Source organism: Salvelinus namaycush, chromosome 21 (assembly GCF_016432855.1).
Source record: "Salvelinus namaycush isolate Seneca chromosome 21, SaNama_1.0, whole genome shotgun sequence".
Lineage (NCBI taxonomy): Eukaryota > Metazoa > Chordata > Actinopteri > Salmoniformes > Salmonidae > Salvelinus > Salvelinus namaycush.
The window spans coordinates 2,036,273-2,064,194 of NC_052327.1; the positions used below are offsets into that span (position 1 = coordinate 2,036,273).

General features: G+C 45.2%; 1 protein-coding gene across 1 annotated transcript in view; it reads left to right on the forward strand.

The window, feature by feature from the left end:
- The first annotated feature begins 4,179 nt into the window (after nt 1-4,179).
- LOC120066009 (H(+)/Cl(-) exchange transporter 5-like) overlaps nt 4,180-27,922 on the forward strand; it is a 29,319-nt gene continuing 5,576 nt past the window's right edge. Inside the window, exons 1-16 of the mRNA XM_039017051.1 lie at nt 4,180-4,336; nt 14,768-14,940; nt 15,667-15,766; nt 16,170-16,357; nt 16,965-17,087; nt 19,959-20,055; nt 20,596-20,705; nt 20,879-20,959; nt 21,167-21,401; nt 21,563-21,749; nt 21,858-21,978; nt 22,257-22,443; nt 24,321-24,523; nt 24,691-24,886; nt 25,778-25,885; nt 25,975-26,083. Of these exons, the coding sequence (XP_038872979.1) occupies nt 4,198-4,336; nt 14,768-14,940; nt 15,667-15,766; nt 16,170-16,357; nt 16,965-17,087; nt 19,959-20,055; nt 20,596-20,705; nt 20,879-20,959; nt 21,167-21,401; nt 21,563-21,749; nt 21,858-21,978; nt 22,257-22,443; nt 24,321-24,523; nt 24,691-24,886; nt 25,778-25,885; nt 25,975-26,083 (2,357 nt within the window). The 5' untranslated portion in view covers nt 4,180-4,197. The remainder of the gene's footprint in view (nt 4,337-14,767; nt 14,941-15,666; nt 15,767-16,169; nt 16,358-16,964; nt 17,088-19,958; nt 20,056-20,595; nt 20,706-20,878; nt 20,960-21,166; nt 21,402-21,562; nt 21,750-21,857; nt 21,979-22,256; nt 22,444-24,320; nt 24,524-24,690; nt 24,887-25,777; nt 25,886-25,974; nt 26,084-27,922) is intronic.

The window sequence follows — 27,922 nt, forward strand, 5'->3', positions numbered from 1 at the left end:
CCTGTCAGCAACGGGTGTGGCTGAAATAGCCAAATCCATTAATTTGAAGGGGGGTCCACATACTTTTTTTTTTAAAGTAGGGGTGTGGCTCAGAAAACCAGCCAGTAGCTGGTGTGACCAGCAGCTGCCTCATGCACCACAACACATCTCCTTCTTATAGAGTTGATCAGGCTGTTGATTGTGGTATGTGGAACGTTGTCCCACTCTTCAAATGGCTGTGCTAAGTTGCTGGATATTGTTGGGAACTGGAGCACGCTGTCGTACACGTCAATCCAGAGCATCCCAAACATGCTCAATGGGTGGCATGTCTGGTGAGTATGCAGGCCATGGAAGAACTGGGGCATTTTTAGCTTCCAGGAATTGTGTGCAGATCCTTGCGACATGGGGCCATATATTATCATGCTGAAACATGAGGTGATGGCGGTGGATGAATGGCACAACAATGGGCCTCAGGATAGGCCAATGGACCTTTCCATCTCTGTGCGTTCAAATTGCCATCATTACAATTTAATTGTGATTGCTGTCTGTAGCTTTTGCCTGCCCATACAATAACCCCACCGCCACCATGGGGCACTCTGTTCACAACGTTGACATCAGTAAACCACTCACCCTCACAACGCCATACACGCTGTCTGCCATCAGCCCGGTACAGTTGAAACCGGGATTCATCCGTGAAGGGCACACTTCTCCAGTGTGCCAGTGGCCATCAAAGGTGAGCATTTTCCCATTGAAGTCGGTTACTACGCCGAACTGCAGTCAGGTCAAGACCCTGGTGAGGAAGACGAGCACACAGACCCTGAGATGGGAAGATCATTATTATCTGGCAACAGCTCTGGTGGACATTCCATTCTACGCTCCCTCAAAACTTGAGACAGCTGTGGCATTGTGTTGTCACAAAACTGCACCATTTAGTGGCCTTTTATTGTACCCAGCACAAGGTGCACCTGTGTAACGATCATGCTGTTTAATCAGCTTCTTGATATGCCACACCTGTCAGGTGGATGGATTATCTTGGCAAAGGATTATCTTGGCAAAGGAGAAATGCTCACTAACAGGGATGCAACCTATGATAGTTGTTGCATCTTTAGATCCTCGCCTCTTTCAGAATTTCGAATGCATATTTCCATCTTTGTTCATGAAACCGCTCTACATGTGCAAGGTGCATTTTAGAATGGTGTTTTCCCGTAAAATGAAACATTTGTGCGTAGGCCTGCCTTTGTAACTAGGTTACATTTAATTTAGACGGTTAGGCCTATATTTGTGCGTCGGCCTGCCGCCGTGTTCACATTGCTGCGCCTAGAAGGTGAAGAAATAATAGTCGATCAACCATTTTTAAGCTAAACATTCTGATCTGTTCCATCAGCCTTATTAATTGATTCGGCCTATACCTCCACTACACTGCTTTGATAAACGCATCGTGGGGATTAAGAAGTGAGTATACGCAATGCCCATAAGCGGGTGTATTGCGTGTACCCGAGTATACCTTACAGCTAGTGGTGTCTGCTAATCCAGGACTAGTAAAGGCCTAGCGCACTACTTTTTGCGAGGGAAGTATTTTGTAGTAATATTTGTTTTAATTCAGCACCTCTACTTCCCACAGCTATGGAATCACTATTAGTGTAGCAGGGAGTACCTTTCAACATTTGACCCGTTTCTGCCTGGCTAGAGAAAGAGGGAAAGACAGAAGGGAAAATACAGATGAAAGAGGGCCCCCCGACTAGTTTGACCCTGCAAAGCAGAAAAAGATTTATGTTTTCCTAAATGTGGGTGGGGGAGGGTAAAGGGAGGGAGGGGTAAGGGAATGAATGAAGGAGGTAGAAACAGCTGATTATACTTCCATGGACACAGACATGATGAACCTGACACACACTCTCTTTTTCTCTCCGTCTCTCTTTCCTCTCCTCCATCCATCTATCACACAAGCCTTAATGAAACACTTATAAACATCGGTCTGCTATGAGGGGGTTGTGGAAAGGAAGTGGCCATGACCTAACTCGGGAGGGAGGGAGGGAGGGAAAGAAAAGAAAGAAAGAAAGAGAAAAAGAGGGGGAGACTACAAAGAAGACGGCACCAACTCGAATACGGAAGAAGAGGCCTAAAATCCCCACAAGGTGTCCCTATTTAGCTCTCACGTGCAGTAAGAACGGGAATCAACAGTTGTGTTGGTAGGCAACTGCACAGAAGTTCTTGTAAGTACAGTATTATTTCCCTTATAGAAAAGTTATCATATTATTATATTCGTTGAGTTCATATTCAATACAGTAGAATAGGATTTTGAGGGGGGGGGGGGGGGGGGTTATTCAGTATGATAAATGTGCTTTGCCAACAGCTGCTTGTCGCATGTTTGTTGTAAACGGGGTGAGTCAGAAGAACAGATAAATTGAAAGTTGATCCCTTTAGCGGACCTGAGAATCACCAATAACCTGATCGGTGCCACTAACACGGTTTCTTCCGCTGGTAGCTTGAGAATCACCAATAACCTGATCGGTGCCACTAACACGGTTTCTTCAGCTGGTAGCTTGAAACTGTCACGTCAACATCCGTCGGTGTCATGTTCATTAGGAACCAAACAGAATGAAACGGGGAGGGATTTAGCGGAACATGTCCAAAACGTTTATTTTCAGTTACAAAACGTTTTGTTACATTTAAAAACGGTGTAACCTGAGCTGTCTGAACAAAGACATAAAAGCAACCAACGGGAACAACTTCTATCGCAAAGAAGATGACATAGGTTTTGGCAAGCTCTGAACATTATGCATATGTTTTGAATCTTAACTTGTAAGAACTGACGCATCGTTTTCCGTAGACGTAGGATTACAAAGAAACCAACAACTTCAAACATCAGTTCGCATGAACGTTTGCTACGTTGCGGAACGGGATGTACTCGACACGTTCCCCGAAAACGTTATTGTACATTATTGAACTTTTGATGTACGTTTTGTCCAGTGTGGCGGGGTGTCTTGAAGCGATGAGTGACGTGTTTAACACTGCAGTGGCCATGCTGACCAGCCAGACGCTGACAGCCTTCACCAACCACTCCCAGTTTTTCAAAGGATCGTTTAGCGCAGCACCGTTTACTTGAACGCAAAAACGTACTGAACGCAGACCAGGAAATGTAGTAATCTGTCTACTGTCGACAGAAATAATTAATCAATCGTTGTCACAACTTGGCTAAGCGCACACATACAAAGGTATTGCTCTGATTGTATTTCGTGTAGGGAATGTCAATTTAGTCAAATAGAGTAGACTAGAATTGACCATAATAGAACACGATCCGATCTGGGGGGGATTACCATACAATATTAATACGAGCCTAAACGGTAAAGCGTTTAAACTGTGTAACAATAATCAGCTGTTGCAGACAATGTTACAAATGTAGCAACAGCACTTAGCGTACTGTATCCGCTTATCAGTTGATCATGTGTCTAGAGTTACATGGTAACTTGCTTACTGACTCATTCACTAATGTGAGTACATCAGCAGTTACAAGGTAGCAGCAGCCAGACGTGTGAGAAGCTACGTATAGATAGATAGACGTGTCAGAAGCTACGTATAGATAGATAGACGTGTGAAAAGCTACGTATAGATAGATAGACGTGTGAGAAGCTACGTATAGATGTTGGTCTTCTGTGAAGTTTAGCCTACTCCGTTATAAGGTAAATGTGTAACATATGTCACCAGGATGTTGTTATTCGTTAGAAAAGTGGAGTGTGTGTGTGGATAATCGATTATCAGTTATCGCGTTGTGTTTTGTTATCGTTTGCATTTTTTTTTTACGACTCACCAGTGTGTCTTTAGCATAGGATATCAAGAAATCTATTGGTTGAGCAAAATGTTTTGACTTCTCTATAGCGATATATATATATATATATAGGGCATTGGGTTGCAAATGCTAAATACGTCCCGACAACTACATTTGTGTGATGGGGAAGTAGCCTACGATATGTCAAACCGTATTTAACTTCGTTCTCTTCTTGTCTGGTCAACTAGATATTAGTCAAGCCGGGGAGAACAGTTGTAGCGAGTTTATCATTGTTTTTCAAAGCAATGTTTCGATATTGGAAGAATTTATATAGAAAATACACATCGAATAACGACCGAGGTATATTCAACTTTAAGTTAATACTTATGAAGATGTTGTTAATTGAAAGAAACGTATAATCGAAACATTTTCTTACTCCATTTATAGGCGCTAGAATGGACAACGCTGGGTATTGCAACGAGACCTATGGAAGCCTTCACAACCCGGCTAGCGATGATGAGTTGGTCGATATAGCTGGAGCCACGCTCGATTTCTCCAACACGGAGGACGTGCCACCTCTAGACCCCGAATACGGCTCAGGTACGCGCCTACACTACCGAGGGAGAGAACTAAACGCTATGAAATAGTAGTGGGGGAGTCATTGCTGTGTCTGTGAGTTACAACTGTTTGGATTTTGTCTTCGTGAGTGGGGTTGATTCAAGACATGACAGTTGGCTACAGAGACTACTTTGTTTGATAAGCTATTTGCCTACCTGCAGCACAGCTCTTCATTCAAGTCAATGCGTAATCTATCTCATCTCCTCTGACAGTAGCCTAACGCTGCCTGGATACTGGTGATTCTGTGATGATGTCACAGCCCCTATTAAGACTTATTTGAAACTTGGCTTTCTGTTTCTGTGATCAGACCAGGGCTCATATCCATAAAGCATCTCACTCCGAACAGGAGTGCTGATTGTATTGGTCACGTACACATGATTAGAAGATGTTATTGCGAGTGTAGCGAAATGCTAGGTTCAGTGCACGGGGGGAGGGGGAGGGTGGGGGGTACCTAACATAGCAGGCATTAAAATAAACTCCTGGAACTAGGTCCCCCACTTTCTGGGCTGCGTTCAGTACGTTTTTACTTTCTGGAACATTCAATTGAAAGGAAACGGTGCTGTACTGAACGGCCAGTTTAAAAAAAAAAAAAAAAAAAAAAAAACGTGGAGAGGTTGGGTAATGGTGTCCACATGGCCCATAAATCATCACTCCTACTCAGAGGCTTTGTGGATAGTACCCCGGTGTCTGGTCTGTGGTCAGATTCTAACCCTTTCACCCCACTCATTCACAGAGAAGCTTCTCCACTATGTAGTATTTTCTTCTGTCCTCACGTGGAATAATTTATTTTCTTCTGTCCTCACGTGGAATCATTTATTTTCTTCTGTCCTCACGTGGAATCATTTATTTTCTTCCGTCCTCACGTGGAATCATTTATTTTCTTCCGTCCTCACAGGAATCATTTATTTTCTTCCGGCCTCACAGGAATCATTTATTTTCTTCCGGCCTTAGTATTTCCACAGTAATATATTCCTTGCTCTCCGAGATGTAAATCGCCAATTTAAACTGCTCTTTAAGCTTCATAGTCCTTTGGAATAAATGTTAATCACTGTAGCCTAGCGACAGCTCCCCTATCACACGTCTGTTACCGTGGTAATTGTCAGTCAATGATTACACCAGATCACGCTGTTACAAGACCAAGAGTTAAATGTTGATTTCCACAGGGTCAGGTGAGGGGGAAGGTTGGAGAGAGAGAGAGACGGGGAGGGAGACAGAGGCAGACCGATAGAGGGGGAGTTTAATGCAGTACTTTCCCCCCACCTATTATACTAATTTCAACATGCTTTATTATTGGCATGATATAAATACATATTTGTATTGCCAAAGCAGCATTTTCAACTGTGAGGTTGTGGCCTTCTCCTTCATCTAAGCCTGTACAAATCACCCTCCTTCCTTCCTCAGTACAGCATGTCTCCCCTCTTACGACATCTCTGACTGGAACCTACCCCCCCCTCCTGTTTCTCTGGGATCCTGACTCACACATGGGCCTCGTTCCATTTCAGTCACAAACCCCTTCTCCTGGTCCCTAGTATCCCTTGACTGGTTAGCAATAGGGCTACAGGCTGTTATATGAGGGCAATGTAGTCCTCACCATGTTTCTTACTCCTGTCCAGTCATTATAGATCTGTGAACACTGACTGTAAAGGGCCTAGAAAGCATGGGGCTAGTCTACCAAGAATCAAAATGAAACCGAGCCAGGCAACCACAAGAGCCTCCCCCACGTCTCACTAGTGTCACAGCCCACGTCACACAGCAGCCATTACGCAAAACACCAGCCTTAATCTATTAGAAGCTATTTCCCAAGGCCTACAAGCCCCATGGCCTATCAGAAACTGTTTCCCAAGCCCCTCAACCTATCACAGGCTGGTTCCCAAGCCCCTCTCCCCAACACGCTTCCTATACTATGAGTAAGTTTTCCAGAGTATTAGCCAGAGTGTGGCTGGTGGATTCCCAATGAGATGGATTGGGAGTACTGAAACCTTTTGATGGAAGGGAGTAAAATTAAGGACCCTGTCTTTCAAAGATAATTTGTAAAAATCCAAATAACTTCACAGATCTTCATTGTAAAGTGTTTAAACACTGTTTCCCATGCTTAATTAATGAACATGCACCTGTGGAACGGTCGTTAAGACACTAACAGCTTACAGACGGTAGGCAATTAAGGTCACATCCGAACATCACACCTGCGGGACAGGTACAGGATGGCAACAACAACAACTGCCCGAGTTACACCAGGAACGCACAACCCCTCCATCAGTGCTCAGACTGTTCGCAATAGGCTGAGAGAGGCTGGACTGAGGGCTTGTAGGCCTGTTGTAAGGCAGGTCCTCACCAGACATCACCGGCAACAACGTCGCCTATGAACACAAACCCACCGTCGCTGGACCAGACAGGCCTGGCAAAAAGTGCTCTTCACTGACGAGTCGCGGTTTTGTCTCACCAGGGGTGAAGGTCGGATTCGCGTTTATCGTCAAAGGAATGAGTGTTACACCGAGGCCTTTACTCTGGAGCGGGATCAATTTGGAGGTGGAGGGTCCGTCATGGTCTGGGGCGGTGTGACACAGCATCATCGGACTGAGCTTGTTGTCATTGCAGGTAATCTCAACTTTGTGCATTACAGGGAAGACATCCTCCTCCCTCATGTGGTACCCTTCCTGCAGGCTCATCCTGACATGACCCTCCTGCATGACAATGCCACCAGCCATACTGCTCGTTCTGTGCGTGATTTCCTGCAATGCAGGAATGTCAGTGTTCTGCCATGGCTAGTGACGAGCCCGGATCTCAATCCCATTGAGCACGTCTGGGACCTGTTGCATCGGAGGGTGAGGGCTAGGGCAATTCCCCCCAGAAATGTCTGGGAACTTGCAGGTGCCTTAGTGGAAGAGTTTAAGTTTGCTGAAAATAAATGCAGATGACAGTGAGATGACGTTTCTTTTTTTGCTGAGTTTATTCTTGTTTAGGCCCCTAGCTTTGGCATCTAGGTCAGTTGAGTTTAACAGTGAACTTTAGACGCTACTTCTAATTTTTTCTTCCTCGGCTAGTTTCTCGGCTAGTTTCTCGGCTAGTTTCGCGGCTAGTTTCGCGGCTAGTTCCTCAGTTCTACCTGACTGGAGCTTGTAGAAATGGCAGTTTATTCTTCAGTCACATGTTTTCCTAAAGTGGACAGAGTGGACAAATAAGAATTTCAAGTACGCATGACTTGGGTAGTGTCCCAAATGGCACCCGACTTCATGATTTGTGCACTACATTTGACTAGAACCCTGTGGCTTCACTTGTAACCAGGTCCACTACCTAGTGCATTGTTACTAAAAGGGGATACAGTGACAGTTGAAACATGAACCTGTTTTGTGAGTGTAAAAATTATACTTTTCTAACTAAAATCTAAAGTCTTACATACTGACCACACCGCTCGCGCTCCACCGCGCACATGTTTGATATTTGTCCCCCCATGCATGTTGATTCTGTCCACCCACACCAGATGCGATCAGGACACGCAGGTTGAAATATCAAAATGAACTCTGAACGAACTATATTAATTTGGGGACAGGTCGAAAAGCATTAAACATTTATGTCAATTTAGCTAGCTAGCTTGCTGTTGCTAGCTAATTTGTCCTATTTAGCTAGCTTGCTGTTGCTAGCTAATTTGTCCTATTTAGCTAGCTTGCTGTTGCTAGCTAATTTGTCCTATTTAGCTAGCTTGCTGTTGCTAGCTAATTTGTCCTATTTAGCTAGCTTGCTGTTGCTAGCTAATTTGTCCTGGGATAAAAACATTGGGTTGTTATTTTACCTGAAATGGACAAGATCCTCTACTCCAACCATTAATCCACAAATTAAAGGGTAAACCGAGTTTGTTTTCTCGACATCTCTCCTCCTTCGGGCTTCTTCTTCTTTGGACTTTATATCTCACACAAATGATCAATGAACCCACCAGGTACAACCCCAAATCCGTAAACACGGGCACCCTCATACATATCATCCTAACCAACTTGCCCTCCAAATACACCTCTGCTGTTTTCAACCAAGATCTCACTGATCACTGCCTAAACGATATCACCGCCATCGATAAGAGACATTACTATGCAGCCGTATTCATCGACCTGGCCAAGGCTTTCGACTCTGTCAATCAACACATTCTTATCGGCAGACTCGACAGCCTTGGTTTCTCAAATGACTGCCTCGCCTGGTTCAACAACTACTTCTCTGATAGAGTTCAGTGTGTCAAATCGGAGGGCCTGTTGTCTGGACCTCTGACCGTCTCTATGGGGGTGCCACAGGGTTCAATTCTCGGGCCGACTCTTCTCTGTATACATCAATGATGTCGCTCTTGCTGCTGGTGAGTCTCTGATCCACCTCTACTCAGACGACACCATTCTGTATACCTCTGGCCCTTCTTTGGACACTTTGTTAACTAACCTCCAGACGAGCTTCAATGCCATACAACTCCTTCCGTGGCCTCCAACTGCTCTTAAATGCAAGTAAAACTAAATACATGCTCTTCAACCGATCGCTGCCCGCCCGTCCAGCATCACTACTCTGGACGGTTCTGACTTAGAATATGTGGACAACTACAAATACCTAGGTGTTTGGTTAGACTGTAAACTCTCCTTCCAGACTCACATTAATCATCTCCAATCCAAAATTAAATCTAGAATCGGCTTCCTGTTTCGCAACAAAGCATCCTTCACTCATGCTGCCAAACACCCTCGTAAAACTGACCATCCTACCGATCCTCGATTTCGGCGATGTCATTTACAAAATAGCCTCCAACAAATTGGATGCAGTCGATCAGTGCCATCCGTTTTGTCACCAAAGTCCCATATACTACCCACCACTGCGACCTGTACGCTCTCGTTGGCTGGCCCTCGCTTCATACTGGCCCTCGCTCCAGCAGGTATTTCTCACTGGTCACCCCCAAAGCCAATTCCTACTTTGGCCGCCTTTCCCTCCAGTTCTCTGCTGCCAATGACTGGAACAAACTGCAAAAATCACTGAAGCTGGACACTCTTACCTCCCTCACTAGCTTTAAGCACCAGCTGTCAGAGCAGCTCACAGATCACTGCACCTGTACATAGCCCATCTGTACATAGCCCATCTGTAAATAGCCCATCCAACTACCTCATCACCATACTGTATTTATTTATCTTGCTCCTTTGCACCCCAGTATCTCTACTTGCACATTCATATATATATATATATATATATATATATATATATACTGCACATCTACCATTCCAGTGTTTAATTGCTATATTGTAATTACTTCGCCACTATGGCCTATTTATTGCCTTACCTCCCTTATCCTACCTCATTTGCACACACTGTATATAGACTTTCTCTACTTAATTATTGACTGCATGTTTTGTTTATTCCATGTGTAACTCTGTGTTGTTGTTTGTGTCGAACTGCTTTGCTTTATCTTGGCCAGATCACAGTTGTAAATGAGAACTTGTTCTCAACTGGCCTACCTGGTTAAATAAAGGTGAAATAAAATAATATATGGTGCTTTACCACCAACAACTGGACAGTGGACCTCAGTTCGTCTTTCAATCACCCACATGGGTATATGCTCCTAAAAACCAATGAGGAGATAGGAGAGGCGGGACTTGCAGCGCATCAAGCGTCACAAATAGAACCATGTTTTATTTTAGTGCCTAGCCTCGCAGACGCTTACAAGCAGTGTTGGTGCAATGATTGAATGTATGTGTACATTTATTTTGCAACGCTCGCACACGCCGCGGGCTGTGTGGTCAGCATGTTATAGAATGATAATTGCCTGAAATAGTTGTTTCCAATAATATTTGTCCTCGTTACGCAACTGCGTAATTGTATTTTATGATGTCTTATCAGTAGTGGTACATAGATTACATATTACAGTCAATTATCCACCCATCTCGTGTGTGTGTGTGTGTGTGTGTGCGCGCGCGTTGGAGGTCCGGAGTCCATGTGAGTCACTGCTACGCTGGGTTTCTTAGATTGTTGCAATGAGATGAATTGTACATCTTTAAACTTCTCTTCTGTCAGCTGATCCAGCATACTGAGCTAACGTTACAGAGGAGCTCTGTCACTCAACTTCTCTTCTGTCAGCTGATTCAGCATACTGAGCTAACGTTACAGAGGAGCTCTGTCACTCAACTTCTCTTCTGTCAGCTGATTCAGCATACTGAGCTAACGTTACAGAGGAGCTCTGTCACTCAACTTCTCTTCTGTCAGCTGATCCAGCATACTGAGCTAACGTTACAGAGGAGCTCTGTCACTCAACTTCTCTTCTGTTTGGGGCTGTTTCCCCGATGCACTTTTTTTTTTAAGTACTTTGAATGGAGAATCTATTGAGGCTCGGTCAGTGCCGGGGAAACAGGCCTATAGAGTTTCACTTCAAGTTAGAATCATTAACAAATAATTTTTTTTCCGTCAGCTAACCTCCTGTAAAGCTTGGCCTGCTGTGCTGTAGGTGGGTCTCTTCCGTCAGCTAACCTCCTGTAAAGCTTGACCTGCTGTGCTGTAGGTCTGTGTTACTCTGTGTGTGTCTGTGTATTTAACTGGTTTAGAGTAGTACTTGAGTACTCCATTCAAGGTTTGTATTTGTTTACTAATGCTCAAATACATGTACTTGAAATTTTACAAATGGAACTATTTAGCAGGTCACATTTGCAAGCACTGACAAAATGTCAAACTCTTTAGATGACAGACAGACAGGCAGACAGACAGGCAGGCAGACATACAGACATACTTTCTCTTCCCTTTAGAAACCAGTCAGGCGTGTCCTGTCATCACCTGAGATAATTGAACCCCACAGTGACAATAGAACCACTGTGTACGTTTACACTGTTGGCTGTTTCCATCTCCACGTTGTTAGCTGCAGCCTACCTACCTTCAGTCACATTGTGAGGCGTGATCTGATCATAGATATAATCTTTATTACAGTAGAATCGGGTTCTAGATTAGGTATGTTCCTATGGGTAATACATATGGATAGTGTTGAGCCCTATGCTTTATACAGCGCCTTCAGAAAGTATTCAGACCCCTTGACTTTTTCCACATTTTTGTTACGTTATAGCCTTATTCTAAAATTGATTACATTTTTTCCCCCTCATTAATCTACACACAATAATGACAAAGCATAGACAGATTTTTAGAAATGTTTGCAAATGTATTCAAATTAATAAACATTTACCTACAGGGAAGACTGTGAGGAACTCCCCAAATACAGGTGTGCCAACAAGACTCCAGGCTGTAATCGCTGCCAAAGGTGCTTTAGCAAAGTACTGAGTAAAGGGTCTGAATACTTATAAAATGTCATATTTCAGTTAAAAAAATTATAAATTTGCAAAAAAAAATGTCTACAAACTGTTTTTTGCTTTGTCATGATGGGTTATTTTAGAATAAGGCTATGTAACAGAATGTGAAATCAAGGGGTCTGAATACTTTCCAAATGTACTGTTGAAAGTAATACAGCCCTGTCTGTCCACTATAGGTTTAGGTTCAGTCCAAAGTAATACAGCCCTGTCTGTCCACTATAGGTTTAGGTTCAGTCCAAAGTAATACAGCCCTGTCTGTCCACTATAGGTTTAGGTTCAGTCCAAAGTAATACAGCCCTGTCTGTCCACTATAGGTTTAGGTTCAGTCCATGGCCTGAAAACATTCAATAACGTTTTGTTTCGATTCCTAGACAGGAAGTATATAGACAATACAAAATAGACCGTCAAATAAACATGTGAATACAGTCCTCTTCAGAAAGTATTCTCATAGCCTTTTGACTTATTCCATGATAACAAAGTGAAAACAACATGTTTTACAAATTTACTGAAAATGAAATAAATTTACATAAGTGTTCTCACCCCTGAGTCAGTACATGTTAGGATCACCTTTGGCAGCGATTACAGCTGTGAGGCTTTCTGGGTAAGTCTCTAAGAGCTTTGCACACCTGGATTATACCATATTTGCACATTATTCTTTAAAAATATATATCATTTCTGTGAAGGTGGTTGTTGGTCATTGCTAAACAGATTTTCTAGCAGATTTAAGTCAACTGGAACTAGGCCACTCAGGAACATTCAATGTTGTCTTGGCAACTCCAGTGTAGATTTGGCCTTGTGTTTTAGGTTCATAACGTTCATTTATTTGCAAAATGTTTTACTTTAGTGATTTATTGCAAAACAGGATGCATGTTTTGGAATATTTTTATTCTGTACAGGCTTCCTCCTTTTCACTCTGTAATTTAGGTCAGTATTGTGGAGTAACAACTGAGGATGGATCAACAACCTTGTATTCTCCCATCACAGCCATTAAACTGTGTAGCTGTTTTAAAGTCACCATGGGCCTCATGGTGAAATCCCTGAGTGGTTTCCTTCCTCTCCGGCCACTGAGTTAGGAAGGACGCCTGTATCTTTGTAGTGACTGGGTGTATTAATACACCATCCAAAGTGTAATTAATAACTTCACCATGCTCAAAGGAATATTCAAAATCTGCTTTGTTTTATTTTTAACCATCTACCAATAGGTGCCCTTCTTTGCGAGGCATTGGAAAACCTCACTGGTCTTTGTGGTTGAATCTGTGTTTGAAATTCACTGCTCGACTGAGGGACCTTACAATTATCTATATGTGTGGGGTACAGAGATGAGGTAGTCATTTAAAAATCATGTTGAACACTATTATTGCAAACCGAGTGAGTCCGTGCAACTTATTCTGTGACTGGTTAAGCACATTTCTACAACTTATTTAGGCTTGTCGTAACAAAGGGGAGGAATACGTATTGACACACATTTCAGCTGTACATTTTGTATTAATTTCGAAAAAGCTAATTCCACTTTGACGTTATGGGGTATTGTGTGAAGGACATTGAATCTGTTCTTCAGGCTGTTAACACGACAACATGTGGTAAAAGTCATAGTGTACTTTCTGAAGTGCACTAGTTTTGACCCAGAGCTCTATGGGTCCTGGTCAAAAGTAGTGCACTACCCTATGGGTCCTGGTCAAAAGTAGTGCACTACCCTATGGGTCCTGGTCAAAAGTAGTGCACTACCCTATGGGTCCTGGTCAAAAGTAGTGCACTACCCTATGGGTCCTGGTCAAAAGTAGTGCACTACCCTATGGGTCCTGGTCAAAAGTAGTGCACTACCCTATGGGTCCTGGTCAAAAGTAGTGCACTACCCTATGGGTCCTGGTCAAAAGTAGTGCACTACCCTATGGGTCCTGGTCAAAAGTAGTGCACTACCCTATGGGTCCTGGTCAAAAGTAGTGCACTACCCTATGGGTCCTGGTCAAAAGTAGTGCACTACCCTATGGGTCCTGGTCAAAAGTAGTGCACTACCCTATGGGTCCTGGTCAAAAGTAGTGCACTACCCTATGGGTCCTGGTCAAAAGTAGTGCACTACCCTATGGGTCCTGGTCAAAAGTAGTGCACTACCCTATGGGTCCTGGTCAAAAGTAGTGCACTACCCTATGGGTCCTGGTCAAAAGTAGTGCACTACCCTATGGGTCCTGGTCAAAAGTAGTGCACTACCCTATGGGTCCTGGTCAAAAGTAGTGCACTACCCTATGGGCCCTGGTCAAAAGTAGTGCACTACCCTATGGGCCCTGGTCAAAAGTAGTGCACTACCCTATGGGCCCTGGTCAAAAGTAGTGCACTACCCTATGGGCCCTGGTCTAAAGTAGTGCACTACCCTATGGGCCCTGGTCTAAAGTAGTGCACTACCCTATGGGCCCTGGTCTAAAGTAGTGCACTACCCTATGGGCCCTGGTCAAAAGTAGTGCACTATAAAGGGAATAGGGTGCCATTTGGGAAACATGACTTCCACTCTGTTGACTGACAATGGTGGCTGCCGTGTTGTTTTCAGTGGAATAACCACTGTGTTTTCACCAGGGAACGTATTGTGTTTCGCACAAAAAGCTGAAATCGGGCTGCTTCCTGTGTCACTTCCTGTTGTCGTTTAGAGAGATGTTGATTAGAGTTGTTGATGTGGTTATTGTCGTGGGCGCTAACTCTGTTTTGAAATGACACTCTATTCTTCAAAGGGCTGTGGTTAAAAGAGAATCTCCTCGTCTCCTTCTCTAAACCCATTGGAGGAGAAGGTCAGAAGGGAGGGACCTCTGGCTTTCTCATCCAATGGGATTTGAGAAGAAAAGACAGACGGAGGAGTTGAGTTTGTCCCGTAGGGTAAAGGGTGGCATTTGGGACACATCCTCTGCCTGTCTGTGGTTTGTGGAGTTTTTGTGTCTTGGGAAATGTGCCTAAGGTCAATCACACAAATGTTATTTTAATCATGTATGTAGTATTGTTTTCGAAGGCGTTATCGATATGAGTCTACAATACACATTCTTTTCTGTTTCACATTTTATTTAGTTGGTAACAATGGTGTGTGTGTGTGTTAACAAATCCCTCTCTCCCTCCCTCAAAGGCTATGATGACTACGGTAATACCGGTTACTCTAATGGTATGACCGGTAACGGGGCTGGTAGTTCCGGTAACGGTAAGCTGATGGACCTACTAGACGAGCCGGTACCGGGGGTAGGGACCTACGAAGACTTCAACACCATCGACTGGGTCAGAGAGAAGAGCAAGGACCGCGACCGACACAGAGAGGTGGGTTCATGGTCACATCTCAAGTCATCTTTCATTGGTTCCTCACAGCAATCTTCTCAACACTCATTGGAGAAGGAAGCCGATGGCCCCTCCCCTCTGACCTTCTCCGATGAGTGTTGCAAAGGAGGCGAGGAAAGACGATGAATTGAGGAAGAGGCCTTTAATTTTTTTAAATTAAATTTTAACAGGTTAGTCTCACTGAGATTAAAATCTATTTTACAATAGATACCTGGCCAATATAGCAGCACTCGAAGTGTGACACATTTACAACACAAAACAGTTTTAAAAACATCAATTTCATTGAGCAGGCAAGATGCTTTGGGGCGGTGTGGTGCATCTAGGTGAAAACATTGACATCCCCCCCACCACCGTAGTTTTAACCCTCGCTATGAACTCATCCGAAGAGACAAGTGTCTGTCATTTAATGTCCTTTTTGTAGCTTCTTCCAGCTCAGCACGGGCCTTAGACAGTCAACAAAACACGCAGGTAGTTGTCATTTGTCCACTGGATAATATAGGTCAAATGGGAGCTGTCTCAGTATGGCGTTAGGAATGAAAATGTACCAATGACTTTGTCTCCTAAGAGCTACGGAAGGCCAGCCTGTGTCATGTTGCCATGGTCACTATAGTAACCGTAGCTGACCTTAGAGGAAATAAGGGTGATAGCCTAATCTACAAGGCCTTTGCATAAGAGGAAAAATTAAAACGGACTCCCTCTCTTCTCCAGATCACCAGTAAGAGTGAGCAGTCTACCTGGGCCCTGCTCCACAGCATCAGTGATGCCTTCTCTGGCTGGCTCCTCATGCTGCTCATAGGACTCATGTCAGGTGTGTGTGTGACTCTCTCATCGTCCAATCACTCTTCCTATACAGTAGAATATTCCACTTTGCTCCGCTCTCTTTCTCAAACTCTCTCCCCTCTTTCATCTCATGCTCTCTTTCTCTATCTCTCTCCTCTCTATCTCTCTCCCCTCTCTCATCTCCCTCTCTCTTTCTCAAACTCTATCTCTCTCCCCTCTCGCTCTCCTCTCTGTCCTCGCTCTCCTCTGTCCTCTTTGTCCTCGCTCTCCTCTGTCCTCGCTCTCCTCTGTCCTCGCTCTCCTCTGTCCTCGCTCTCCTCTGTCCTCGCTCTCCTCTGTCCTCGCTCTCCTCTCTGTCCTCTCTGTCCTCTCTCTTCTCTCTGTTTTCTCTGTCCTCTCTCTTCTCTCTGTCCTCTCTGTCCTCTCTCCAGGTGCTCTAGCAGGCTGTATAGACATCTCGGCCCACTGGTTAACAGACCTGAAGGAAGGTGTGTGTCTGTCTGGCTTCTGGTTCAACCATGAACACTGCTGCTGGGGCTCTAACCAAACCACCTTTCAAGAGCGGGACAAGTGTCCACAGTGGCAGAGCTGGGCTGAACTGCTGGGTGGTAGCTCAGAGGTGAGGAGGGGGGAGAAGTCTGGAGGGGTGTGTGTGTGTGTGTGTGTAAGCATTTGTCGATCATTGAAAAATAACAATAACTTCCATTATTTGAGTTTCTACTTTTTTTGTGATGCCATTCACAATGGCTTAGTGAATTTTCAGTTGTGTGTGAGCTCCCTCTGGTGGTTGAGACACATTACCTGGTGTCTACTCACTGTGACCAGATTACAGTACTGTTCAACCCTGTCTTTCCTCTGTGTGTCCTGTAGGGGGCGGCAGCGTACATAGTCAACTACCTGATGTTCTGTTTTCTACTGTATCCATACCTAACCCTGTCTTTCCTCTGTGTGTCCTGTAGGGGGCGGCAGCGTACATAGTCAACTACCTGATGTTCTGTTTTCTACTGTATCCATACCTAACCCTGTCTTTCCTCTGTGTGTCCTGTAGGGGGCGGCAGCGTACATAGTCAACTACCTGATGTTCTGTTTTCTACTGTATCCATACCTAACCCTGTCTTTCCTCTGTGTGTCCTGTAGGGGACGGCAGCGTACATAGTCAACTACCTGATGTTCTGTTTTCTACTGTATCCATACCTAACCCTGTCTTTCCTCTGTGTGTCCTGTAGGGGGCGGCAGCGTACATAGTCAACTACCTGATGTTCATGTTGTGCGCTCTACTGTTCTCCTTCCTGGCTGTCATTCTGGTTCGGGCCTTCGCACCTTACGCCTGTGGATCAGGAATACCAGAGGTGAACACACACACATTCAGCCTTTAGCTCAGTGGGCTAACTAACACAGTTTTGGTTCAGACAGACACTCTCAGATATGACAAAAGTGTTACAAAAGACTAAAGCTTTTTTCTGAAAAAATATTTGTTTATTGTCACTCCTAGCCTTTTTCAGTCTCATTGAAGTGCGTCCTAATTCTATTGAACCCTTTAGAAACCCAGTCCCAGGTTTGTAATTCTATTGAACGCTTTAGAAACCCAGACCCAGGTTTGTAATTCTATTGAACGCTTTAGAAACCCAGACCCAGGTTTGTAATTCTATTGAACGCTTTAGAAACCCAGACCCAGGTTTGTAATTCTATTGAACGCTTTAGAAACCCAGACCCAGGTTTGTAATTCTATTGAACGCTTTAGAAACCCAGACCCAGGTTTGTAATTCTATTGAACGCTTTAGAAACCCAGACCCAGGTTTGTAATTCTATTGAACGCTTTAGAAACCCAGACCCAGGTTTGTAATTCTATTGAATGCTTTAGAAACCCAGACCCGGGTTTGTAATTCTATTGAACCCTTTAGAAACCCAGACCCGGGTTTGTAATTCTATTGAACGTTTTAGAAACCCAGACCCGGGTTTGTAATTCTATTGAACGTTTTAGAAACCCAGACCCGGGTTTGTAATTCTATTGAACGTTTTAGAATCCCAGACCCGGGTTTGTAATTCTATTGAACGTTTTAGAATCCCAGACCCGGGTTTGTAATTCTATTGAACGTTTTAGAATCCCAGACCCGGGTTTGTAATTCTATTGAACGTTTTAGAATCCCAGACCCGGGTTTGTAATTTTATTGAACGTTTTAGAAACCCAGACCCGGGTTTGTAATTTCATTGAACGTTTTAGAAACCCAGACCCGGGTTTGTAATTTCATTGAACGTTTTAGAAACCCAGACCCGGGTTTGTAATTTCATTGAACGTTTTAGAAACCCAGACCCGGGTTTGTAATTTCATTGAACGTTTTAGAAACCCAGACCCGGGTTTGTAATTTCATTGAACGTTTTAGAAACCCAGACCCGGGTTTGTAATTCTATTGAACCCTTTAGAAACCCAGACCCGGGTTTGTAATTTTATTGAACCCTTTAGAAACCCAGACCCGGGTTTGTAATTTTATTGAACCCTTTAGAAACCCAGACCCGGGTTTGTAATTTTATTGAACCCTTTAGAAACCCAGACCCGGGTTTGTAATTTTATTGAACCCTCTAGAAACCCAGACCCGGGTTTGCAATTTTATTGAACCCTCTAGAAACCCAGACCCGGGTTTGCAATTCTATTGAACCCTTTAGAAACCCAGACCCGGGTTTGCTTCCGTAAACAAATCCAGAGTGTTAAGACTGCTCAAGGAGATATTACAGAAAAATACAAAAACATATTTAAAAATAAAAATTGGGATAGAAAAAATGGATACAGATGTGTGATTTCCATCACTTAAAGCACAATGATATACGTAACAGACTTTTGAAGTGACTAATACTTCACCAAAAATAAATATTTCTCTTTGAAAACGTACTCTGACATATCAACATGAACATTTTGCTTTGAATTTCAGAAACTCACTTATTACATGTTTTATGTACAATTTTCGAAATGTAATCACTACCAGGTGTTTTAAAGCCATACCGTGATCGCTCTTGTCTGTATTCCTGAGAGAACAGTCCCAAATGGCACCCAATCCCCCGTAAAAGTCCACTAGGACACTGGAATAGAGTGCCGTTTGGGATGCGGACAGTTTGTTTTGGAGTGAAGACCATATCTGTGTGATTGGGGTTGTCACTGACCTCTTGTCCTTCAAAATTGGGCTAAAACACTTTCAGTTGTAGCCACAACTACTGACACACACACACACACACACACACTAGCATCATGAGGCTGGCAGACACACTGTCCAATAATATGTTTGGCTCACACACAGAATCATATCTGTTCCTTGTTTTTTTGGCGGCAGAACATACTCTCTCTCACACACACACACACACACACACACAACGTGCCAAAAAACCAACCAAAAAGCGACTGCATTTCTATTTCCTCGTGATATTGGGGCAAATGTCACCAAAGCCAAACAATGAATCCCTTCATGGTTTGTAATGTGGAGATGTACAAAGAACCAGGCTGTATCACAACCGGATGTGATTGGTAGTACCATAGGGCGGCGCACAATTGGCCCAGCGTCGTCCGGGTTTGGCCGGGGTAGGCCATCATTGTAAATAAGAATTTGTTCTTAACTGACTTGCTTAGTTAAAAAAAGCTAACTTTTTTTTAAAAATGTCTCAAATTACACCCCATTCCCTACGTAGTTCACTATTTATCTGGTCACATATAGGGCACTATATAATGAACAAGGTGCCATGTGGGACACAGACCCTGTAGGAGAACGAGACTCTCCCATTGGGAGTTGACTGACATCTCAAACTGAGGTAACAGCAGTGTGAAAGCCTGTCAAAGGTCCCACATTCAAGAGCGATGTTTTAAAACCCATTATTGACACATTGTTTTGCAACAACCATTTTGAAAATAGATGACCACATGTTCGTCTCTCTCGGAGTGATCAAGTTAGCATGTCTTTGTTCTGCAAACTGTCTGGTTGTGCTTTTTGGTGAGTGTGTTGTTAGTTTGGGTTTTTCACTTAGTTTTCTACCGTTTTTAGACACAACCGACTGAAACAAGGATCGACCACCAGAATGTGACCAATCATAAACTTGTTTTAATTTTTCGTTGCGAAATGATTTGCTACGGCGTGCCCTAATGAACTTGAACCAAATGTCCTTGCTTCTACAGAAGCCTCACTTGGTTTTCTCCATAACCTCCAGACCCTAACCCCCTCTCCCCTCCCGTGTCTCCCCAGATAAAGACCATCCTCTCTGGGTTCATCATTAGAGGCTACCTGGGAAAATGGACCCTAATCATCAAGACAATTACCCTGGTCCTGGCTGTCTCTTCTGGTACCGCACTCACACTCTCTCTATCGCTCTCTCTCTCGCTCTCTCTCTCGCTCTCTCTCTCTCTCTCTCTCTCTATCGCTCTCTCTATCACTTTCTCTATCACTTTCTCTATCGCTCTCTCTATCGCTCTCTCTATCGCTCTCTCTATCGCTCTCTCTATCGCTCTGTATCGCTCTCTATCGCTCTCTCTCGCTCTCTCGCGCTTCCTCTTTGTCTCTGAACAGTAAACATTACACTCACAGAAGTGTACAGTGTTCTAACAATCTACAAATAGTTGACGTATGAAAGGGAAAATAAAAAAGCTGATAAATATAGGTTTTATTTACAATGTTTGTGCTGCACTGGTTGCCCTTTTTTATGGCAACTCTTTCTCACTCTTTCTGTCTCTATAAACTGTACATAAACACTGTCTTTCTGTCTCTATAAACTGAACATAAACACTGTCTTTCTGTCTCTATAAACACTGTCTTTCTGTCTCTATAAACACTGTCTTTCTGTCTCTATAAACTGTACATAAACACTGTCTTTCTGTCTCTACAGGTCTCAGTCTTGGCAAGGAAGGACCCCTGGTCCATGTAGCATGTTGCTGTGCCAACATCCTCTGTCATCTGTTCACAAAGTACCGACAGAACGAAGCAAAACGACGAGAGGTAAGAGAAGACTGATGTTTGAATCATCTCAGTAGAGATGAAATAGATAATTGTTCATTTTGTTAGAATCATGGTTGCATGTCAGTACTGTGCAGAGGCCTCCTCTTATTGTCTCCATTACCTTCATCTGAATCTTTTGTGTTAGTATATAGTGATCTACCCATCTGTCCTAGGTGTTATCTGCAGCCGCAGCAGTGGGCGTGTCTGTGGCCTTTGGAGCTCCTATAGGAGGAGTACTGTTCAGTTTAGAGGAGGTAAGGGAACCCATGTCCAACTCTTAACCTGAATTATGACAGTAAAACAATCAGGTATAAGCCCAGAGATTTCACCAATGTTATTGTTGAGCTATAAAATTGTAAGTAAGAGACTTGAACAAAGGCTTACTACTGCGTGTATATGAAACTAGTCCTTTTGACCGGTGAAGGAGACTTCCAGACCTGCTCTCTTCTCCCTCTGTCCAGGTGAGCTACTACTTCCCTCTGAAGACTCTGTGGAGGTCGTTCTTCGCTGCGTTGGTGGCAGCCTTCACTCTGCGCTCCATCAACCCGTTCGGTAACAGCCGACTGGTCTTGTTCTACGTAGAGTTCCATACCCCCTGGCACATGGTGGAGCTGGTCCCGTTCATTCTGCTGGGCATCTTCGGTGGCCTCTGGGGGGCGTTCTTCATCAGGGCTAATATCGCCTGGTGCAGAAGACGTGAGTAGGATGGAGGAGGGAGGGAGGAGGGAGGAGAGAAAGACTACTTATAATGAATGAGCCTCTCTGTTTCTCTCCTGTTCCAGTTTTGATCGACTAACTGATTGAATGGTTTATTGATTATCACAGTAATGAAGTGATGGACTTCCTCCTCTCCCCAGGTAAGACCACTCGTCTGGGCCACTACCCGGTGCTGGAGGTCTTGGTGGTAACTGGAATCACAGCCCTCCTCTCCTTCCCTAACAGTTACACCAGGATGAGTGGGTCAGAACTGATCTCAGAACTGTTTAATGACTGTTCTCTACTGGATTCCTCACAGCTGTGTGACTACAACAGCTCTGAGAACAGGTATTAACTGGGGGAGGGAGTGTGTTTTTAAATGTTGTCAACTAATATTTACTTATTTAATTCCTTCAGGTCTGACTCTGGTGTGTTTAGTGCCAGCCTCGCTGATAGGGCTTTCAGTAACACACTCCCTGATAGGCCAGCTGGACCAGGTGTGTACACAGCGCTATGGCAACTGGCTCTGGCCCTCTTCTTCAAGATGCTGGTCACCGTGGTTACCTTCGGCATGAAGGTAGGTATGGGATAGGAGGTAGGTTGTGTGATGATGATGATTAAAAAAATATATATATATTGTTTTCCATATTTTTGATTTAAACAATGTGTGATATTTTTGTGTGATATATTCTCTTATCACCTTGTCCGAGCCAGGACGGCCCACAGGGTAGGAGCCTATCTCCTGTTTCTGTAGTGAGGCAGCTTGTTGTACAAGTACACCCCTTGGCTAGGACACTAGTAACAGCAAGAAGGACAATCATTATTTGACAATTGGTTCCATGCTCATCTCTCCAGGTCCCTTCCGGTCTCTTCATCCCCAGTATGGCTGTAGGGGCGATAGCAGGCAGACTACTGGGAGTTGCCATGGAACAGATGGCATTAAACCATCATGACTGGCTCATCGTCAAGGGCTGGTGCTCGTCAGGGGCGGACTGTATCACACCAGGGCTCTACGCTATGGTGGGGGCAGCTGCATGTCTGGGTGAGGAGGTCACTAGAATACTACGGTGGGGATAGACCCCTACGGTGGGGTTAGACCACTACGGTGGGGTTAGACCATTACGGTGGGGTTAGACCACTACGGTGGGGTTGCTGTATGTCTGGGTGAGGAGGTCACTAGAATACTACGGTGGGGTTAGACCACTACGGTGGGGTTAGACCACTACGGTGGGGTTGCTGTATGTCTGGGTGAGGAGGTCACTAGAATACTACGGTGGGGTTAGACCACTACGGTGGGGTTAGACCACTATGGTGGGGTTAGAATACTACGGTGGGGTTGCTATATGCCTGGGTGAGGAGGTCACTAGAGTACTACGGTGGGGTTAAGACCACTACGGTGGGGTTAAGACCACTACGGTGGGGTTAAGACCACTACGGTGGGGTTAAATCACTACGGTGGGGTTAAGACCACTACGGTGGGGTTGCTGCATGTCTGGGTGAGGAGGTCACTAGACCACTACGGTGGGGTTAGACCACTACGGTGGGGTTAGACCACTACGGTGGGGTTAGACCCCTACGGTGGGGTTAGACCACTACGGTGGGGTTGCTGCATGTCTGGGTGAGGAGGTCACTAGACCACTACGGTGGGGTTAGACCCCTACGGTGGGGTTAGACCACTATGGTGGGGTTAGACCACTATGGTGGGGTTGCTGTATGTCTGGTTGAGGAGGTCACTAGACCACTATGGTGGGGTTAGACCCCTACGGTGGGGTTAGACCCCTACGGTGGGGTTAGACCACTACGGTGGGGTTGCTGTATGTCTGGGTGAGGAGGTCACTAGAATACTACGGTGGGGTTAGACCACTACGGTGGGGTTGCTGTATGTCTGGGTGAGGAGGTCACTAAACCACTACGGTGGGGTTAGACCACTACGGTGGGGTTGCTGTATGTCTGGGTGAGGAGGTCACTAGACCACTACGGTGGGGGTTTGACCACTACGGTGGGGGTTAGACCACTACGGTGGGGTTAGACCACTACGGTGGGGTTAGACCACTACGGTGGGGTTGCTGCATGTCTGGGTGAGGAGGTCACTAGACCACTACGGTGGGGGTTAGACCACTATGGTGGGGTTAGACCACTATGGTGGGGTTAGACCACTACGGTGGGGTTGCTGTATGTCTGGTTGAGGAGGTCACTAGACCCCTACGGTGGGGTTAGACCCCTACGGTGGGGTTAGACCACTACGGTGGGGTTGCTGTATGTCTGGGTGAGGAGGTCACTAGAATACTACGGTGGGGTTAGACCACTACGGTGGGGTTGCTGTATGTCTGGGTGAGGAGGTCACTAAACCACTACGGTGGGGTTAGACCACTACGGTGGGGTTGCTGTATGTCTGGGTGAGGAGGTCACTAGACCACTACGGTGGGGGTTTGACCACTACGGTGGGGGTTAGACCACTACGGTGGGGTTAGACCACTACGGTGGGGTTAGACCACTACGGTGGGGTTGCTGCATGTCTGGGTGAGGAGGTCACTAGACCACTATGGTGGGGTTAGACCACTATGGTGGGGTTAGACCACTATGGTGGGGTTAGACCACTACGGTGGGGTTGCTGTATGTCTGGTTGAGGAGGTCACTAGACCCCTACGGTGGGGTTAGACCCCTACGGTGGGGTTAGACCACTACGGTGGGGTTGCTGTATGTCTGGGTGAGGAGGTCACTAGAATACTACGGTGGGGTTAGACCACTACGGTGGGGTTGCTGTATGTCTGGGGGTATCTTAGTGGTTCAAATCACACTTCTATAGTGTTCCTTTTTAGTATGTATTCGTCAGAAGTGTCTTCACTAACTTGTCCCCCAAGATACTGTCCCATCCCTCTCTCCCTCCCCCTTTGACGAATACCGTCTCCCTGTCTCCAGGTGGTGTCACCCGTATGACCATATCGCTGGTGGTCATCATGTTTGAGCTGACGGGCGGTCTGGAGTACATTGTTCCTCTGATGGCTGCGATCATGACCTCTAAGTGGGTAGCGGACGCGTTGGGGCGTGAGGGGATCTACGAAGCCCACATCAGACTCAACGGTTACCCCTTCCTGGAAACCAAAGAGGAGTATGGACACAAGGTAAGTCTTTATGTGTATTTATTTTTTGTCATGAATCACAGATTCTTACTGCTAATTCTCATCCTAACAAAGATTGCTTTATGTTGTAAAAGTAGCATTTTTCTTGTCTTTCATTTAGCCTATATAGAGCTTTGAGGTTCCTCTGATCCTAACTTAACTCCTCTCAGACCCTGGCTCAGGATGTGATGCGCCCTAGGCAGTCGGACCCTCTCCTAGTCGTGCTCACTCAGGAGGGTATGAGTGTAGGGGAGATAGAAGGGGTGATAGCAGACACTGACTACAGTGGCTTCCCCGTAGTGGTGTCACAGGAGTCTCAGAGACTAGTGGGCTTCGTACTGAGGAGGGACCTGGTCATATCTCTAGGTGAGTATCTCTGTCTATATGTGTCTCTCTCTCTCTCTCTTTCTCTCTTTCTGTCTGTCTCTGTCTGTCTCTCTGTCTCTCTCTCTCTCTCTCTCTCTCTCTGTCTCTGTTTGCATAGTGTGTTTGCCAATCAGTGCCACAGGGTGTGTGTGTTTGCCAATGGACATGGTTGACAATGTGTATCAATGTTAAACTGTGTGTCTGACCTGTATTTGCTAACGTGTGTCTGTTAATGTGTGATCTTCAGGTATGTCTGTCTGAGGCCCATTACAAGTCAGTGTGTGTTTTGCATATCACTGTGTGTGGACAAAACATTAAGAACACCTTCCTAATATTGAGTTGCCCCCCCGCAGTGGTGCCTTGAGATCAGCCTCAAGTCGTTGAGACATGGACTCTACAAGGTGTCGAAAGCGTTCCACAGGGATGCTGGTCCATGTTGACTCCAATGATTCCCACAGTTGTGTCAAGTTGTCTGGATGTCCTTTGGGTGGTGGACCATTCTTGATACACACGGGAAACTGTTGAGCATGAAAAACCCAGCAGTGTTGCAGTTCTTGACTCAAACCGGTGCGCCTGGCACCTACTACCATACCCTGTTGAAAGACACTTCAGTATTTTGTCTTGCCCATTCACCCTCTGAATGGCACACAAACACAATCCATCTCTCAGTTGTCTCAAAGGCTTAAAAATCCTTCTTTAACCTGTCCCCTCCCCTTCATCTACACTGGTTGAAGTGGATTTAACAAGTGACAGCAATAAGGGATCATAGCTTTCACCTGGTCAGTCTATGTCATGGAAAGAGCAGGTGTTCATAATGTTTTGTACACTCAATGTATATTATAGTTGTGTGCAGCTATGAATAACTCCTCCCTCCCTCTACTCCCCCACTAGACAACGCCCGTAAGCGACAGGAGGGGGTGGTCAGTGCCTCGTTAGTGTTCTTCTTGGAACACGTGCCCCCCCAGCCCTTCTCCGGTCCCCCTGTCGTCAAACTACGAGGTAAGAGCACACACACACACACACACACACTCAGATGGTATGTTTCTATATGACGTTATGTTTGCATTTTATTATGTTCTATTCTGTAGGTATCCTGGACCTTAGTCCCTTCACTGTGACAGACCACACCCCCATGGCGATAGCTGTGGACATCTTCAGGAAGCTGGGACTCAGACAGTGTCTGGTTACACACAACGGGTGAGTAGGAAAGTAGTGGTTACTGTACAGCCCGGTCCTAAATCAACCCCTACAGCCTAGGCCCTTTGCATACGTGGAGATTTGAGAGGATTTGGGCAAGTTGAAGCTTTTGTCTAAAGTACCAAATTGCGTACATAGGGTCTGGATGGTTTGGAGGGGTTGAGGAACAGACCACAGGGTAGGAGAGGGGGTTGAGGAACAGGGTAGGAGAGGGGTTGAGGCCATTGCTAGTTTAAACTGCCCAGCTCTTGGTTCTACCAAGGCATTGGGAGGTGTTTCCACGGTTCGGACCAATCAACAAAAAAAACGATACCCTCATCATTTTCATCACCAGATCCGAGGCTTTCTATTCCTCCAACCCCGGTCAATCAACGGTGAGGGGCTGTTTCTATTGCCATTTTAAAGAGAGACTCAGAAATACGCCATGAAAACTAGTAAAGATTGTCTTTGGGGAGGGTAGCTTTGTAAATTAATAAATATATAGACCTAGTTTAGTTTTCTGCGGATTTAATTTAGAAAAGCCCCATGTTGTCACACAGGAACCTGCAGCCGCTAGCTAGTGTGTCAGGTGACGTTGGAACTTAAAGTTCTATTGCGCAACGACCTCTTATGACGATGACCGTGGTCATAGTGACATTCTATTCACTCTAATCATTCTACATTCTCTGACTGAATACTCTGGAATTTGTCAACCATATAGGTTTTGGCTGGGTATTCTTTTTTTTAATGCAATTCTGTATCGAATTAAGATATTTTTTATAAACATTGAATGCAATAACAATTGTATGGGTTAACACCCTTGTGTGTGAAGACATCTCCATTTCCAGGGAATGACTGACAGATCTCTAGCTCTGCCAACTTGCATCACTCCACCACTAGAGGCCAGAGAACAAACAGTCATACATATCCCACTCCATCCCTCTCCCCTCAATCAATCAAATGTATTTATAAAGCCCTTCTTACATCAGCTGATGTCACAAAGTGCTGTACAGAAAACATCCTAAAACCCCAAACAGCAAGCAATGCAGGTGTAGAAGCACGGTGGCTAGGAAAAACTCCCTAGAAAGGCAGGAACCTAGGAAGAAACCTAGAGAGGAGCCAGGCTCTGAGGGGTGGCCAGTCCTCTTCTGGCTGTGCCAGGTGGAGATTATAACAGAACATGGCCAAGATGTTCAAATGTTCATAGATGACCAGCAGCGTCAAATAATAATAATCACAGTGGTTGTAGAGGGTGCAGCAAGTCAGCACCTCAGGAGTAAATGTCAGTTTGCTTTTCATAGCCGATCATTCAGAGAAGCTCTACCGCTCCTGCTGTCTCTAGAGTTGAAAACAGCAGGTCTGGGACAGGTAGCACGTCCGGTGAACAGGTCAGGGTTCCATAGCACGACCAGGTGGACTGGGGACAGCAAGGAGTCATCAGGCCAGGTAGTCCTGAGGCATTATCCTAAGGCTGAGAGAAACTTAAATGCACACAGGACACTGGATAAGACAGGAGAAATCCTCCAGATATAACAGACTGACCCTAGCCCCTAGACACAAACTATTGCAGCATAAATACTGGAGGCTGAGACAGGAGGGGTCGGGAGACACTGTGGCCCCGTCCGACAATATCCCCGGACAGGGTCAAACAGGCAGGATATAACCCCACCCACTTTGCCAAAGCACAGCCCCCACACCACTAGAGGGATATCTTCAACCACCAACTTACTATCCTGAGACAAGGCTGAGTATAGCCCACGAAGATCTCCCCCGTGGCACGAACCCAAGGGGGGGGCGCCAACCCGGACAGGAAGATCACGTCAGTGACTCAACCCACTCAAGTGACGCACCCCTCCTAGG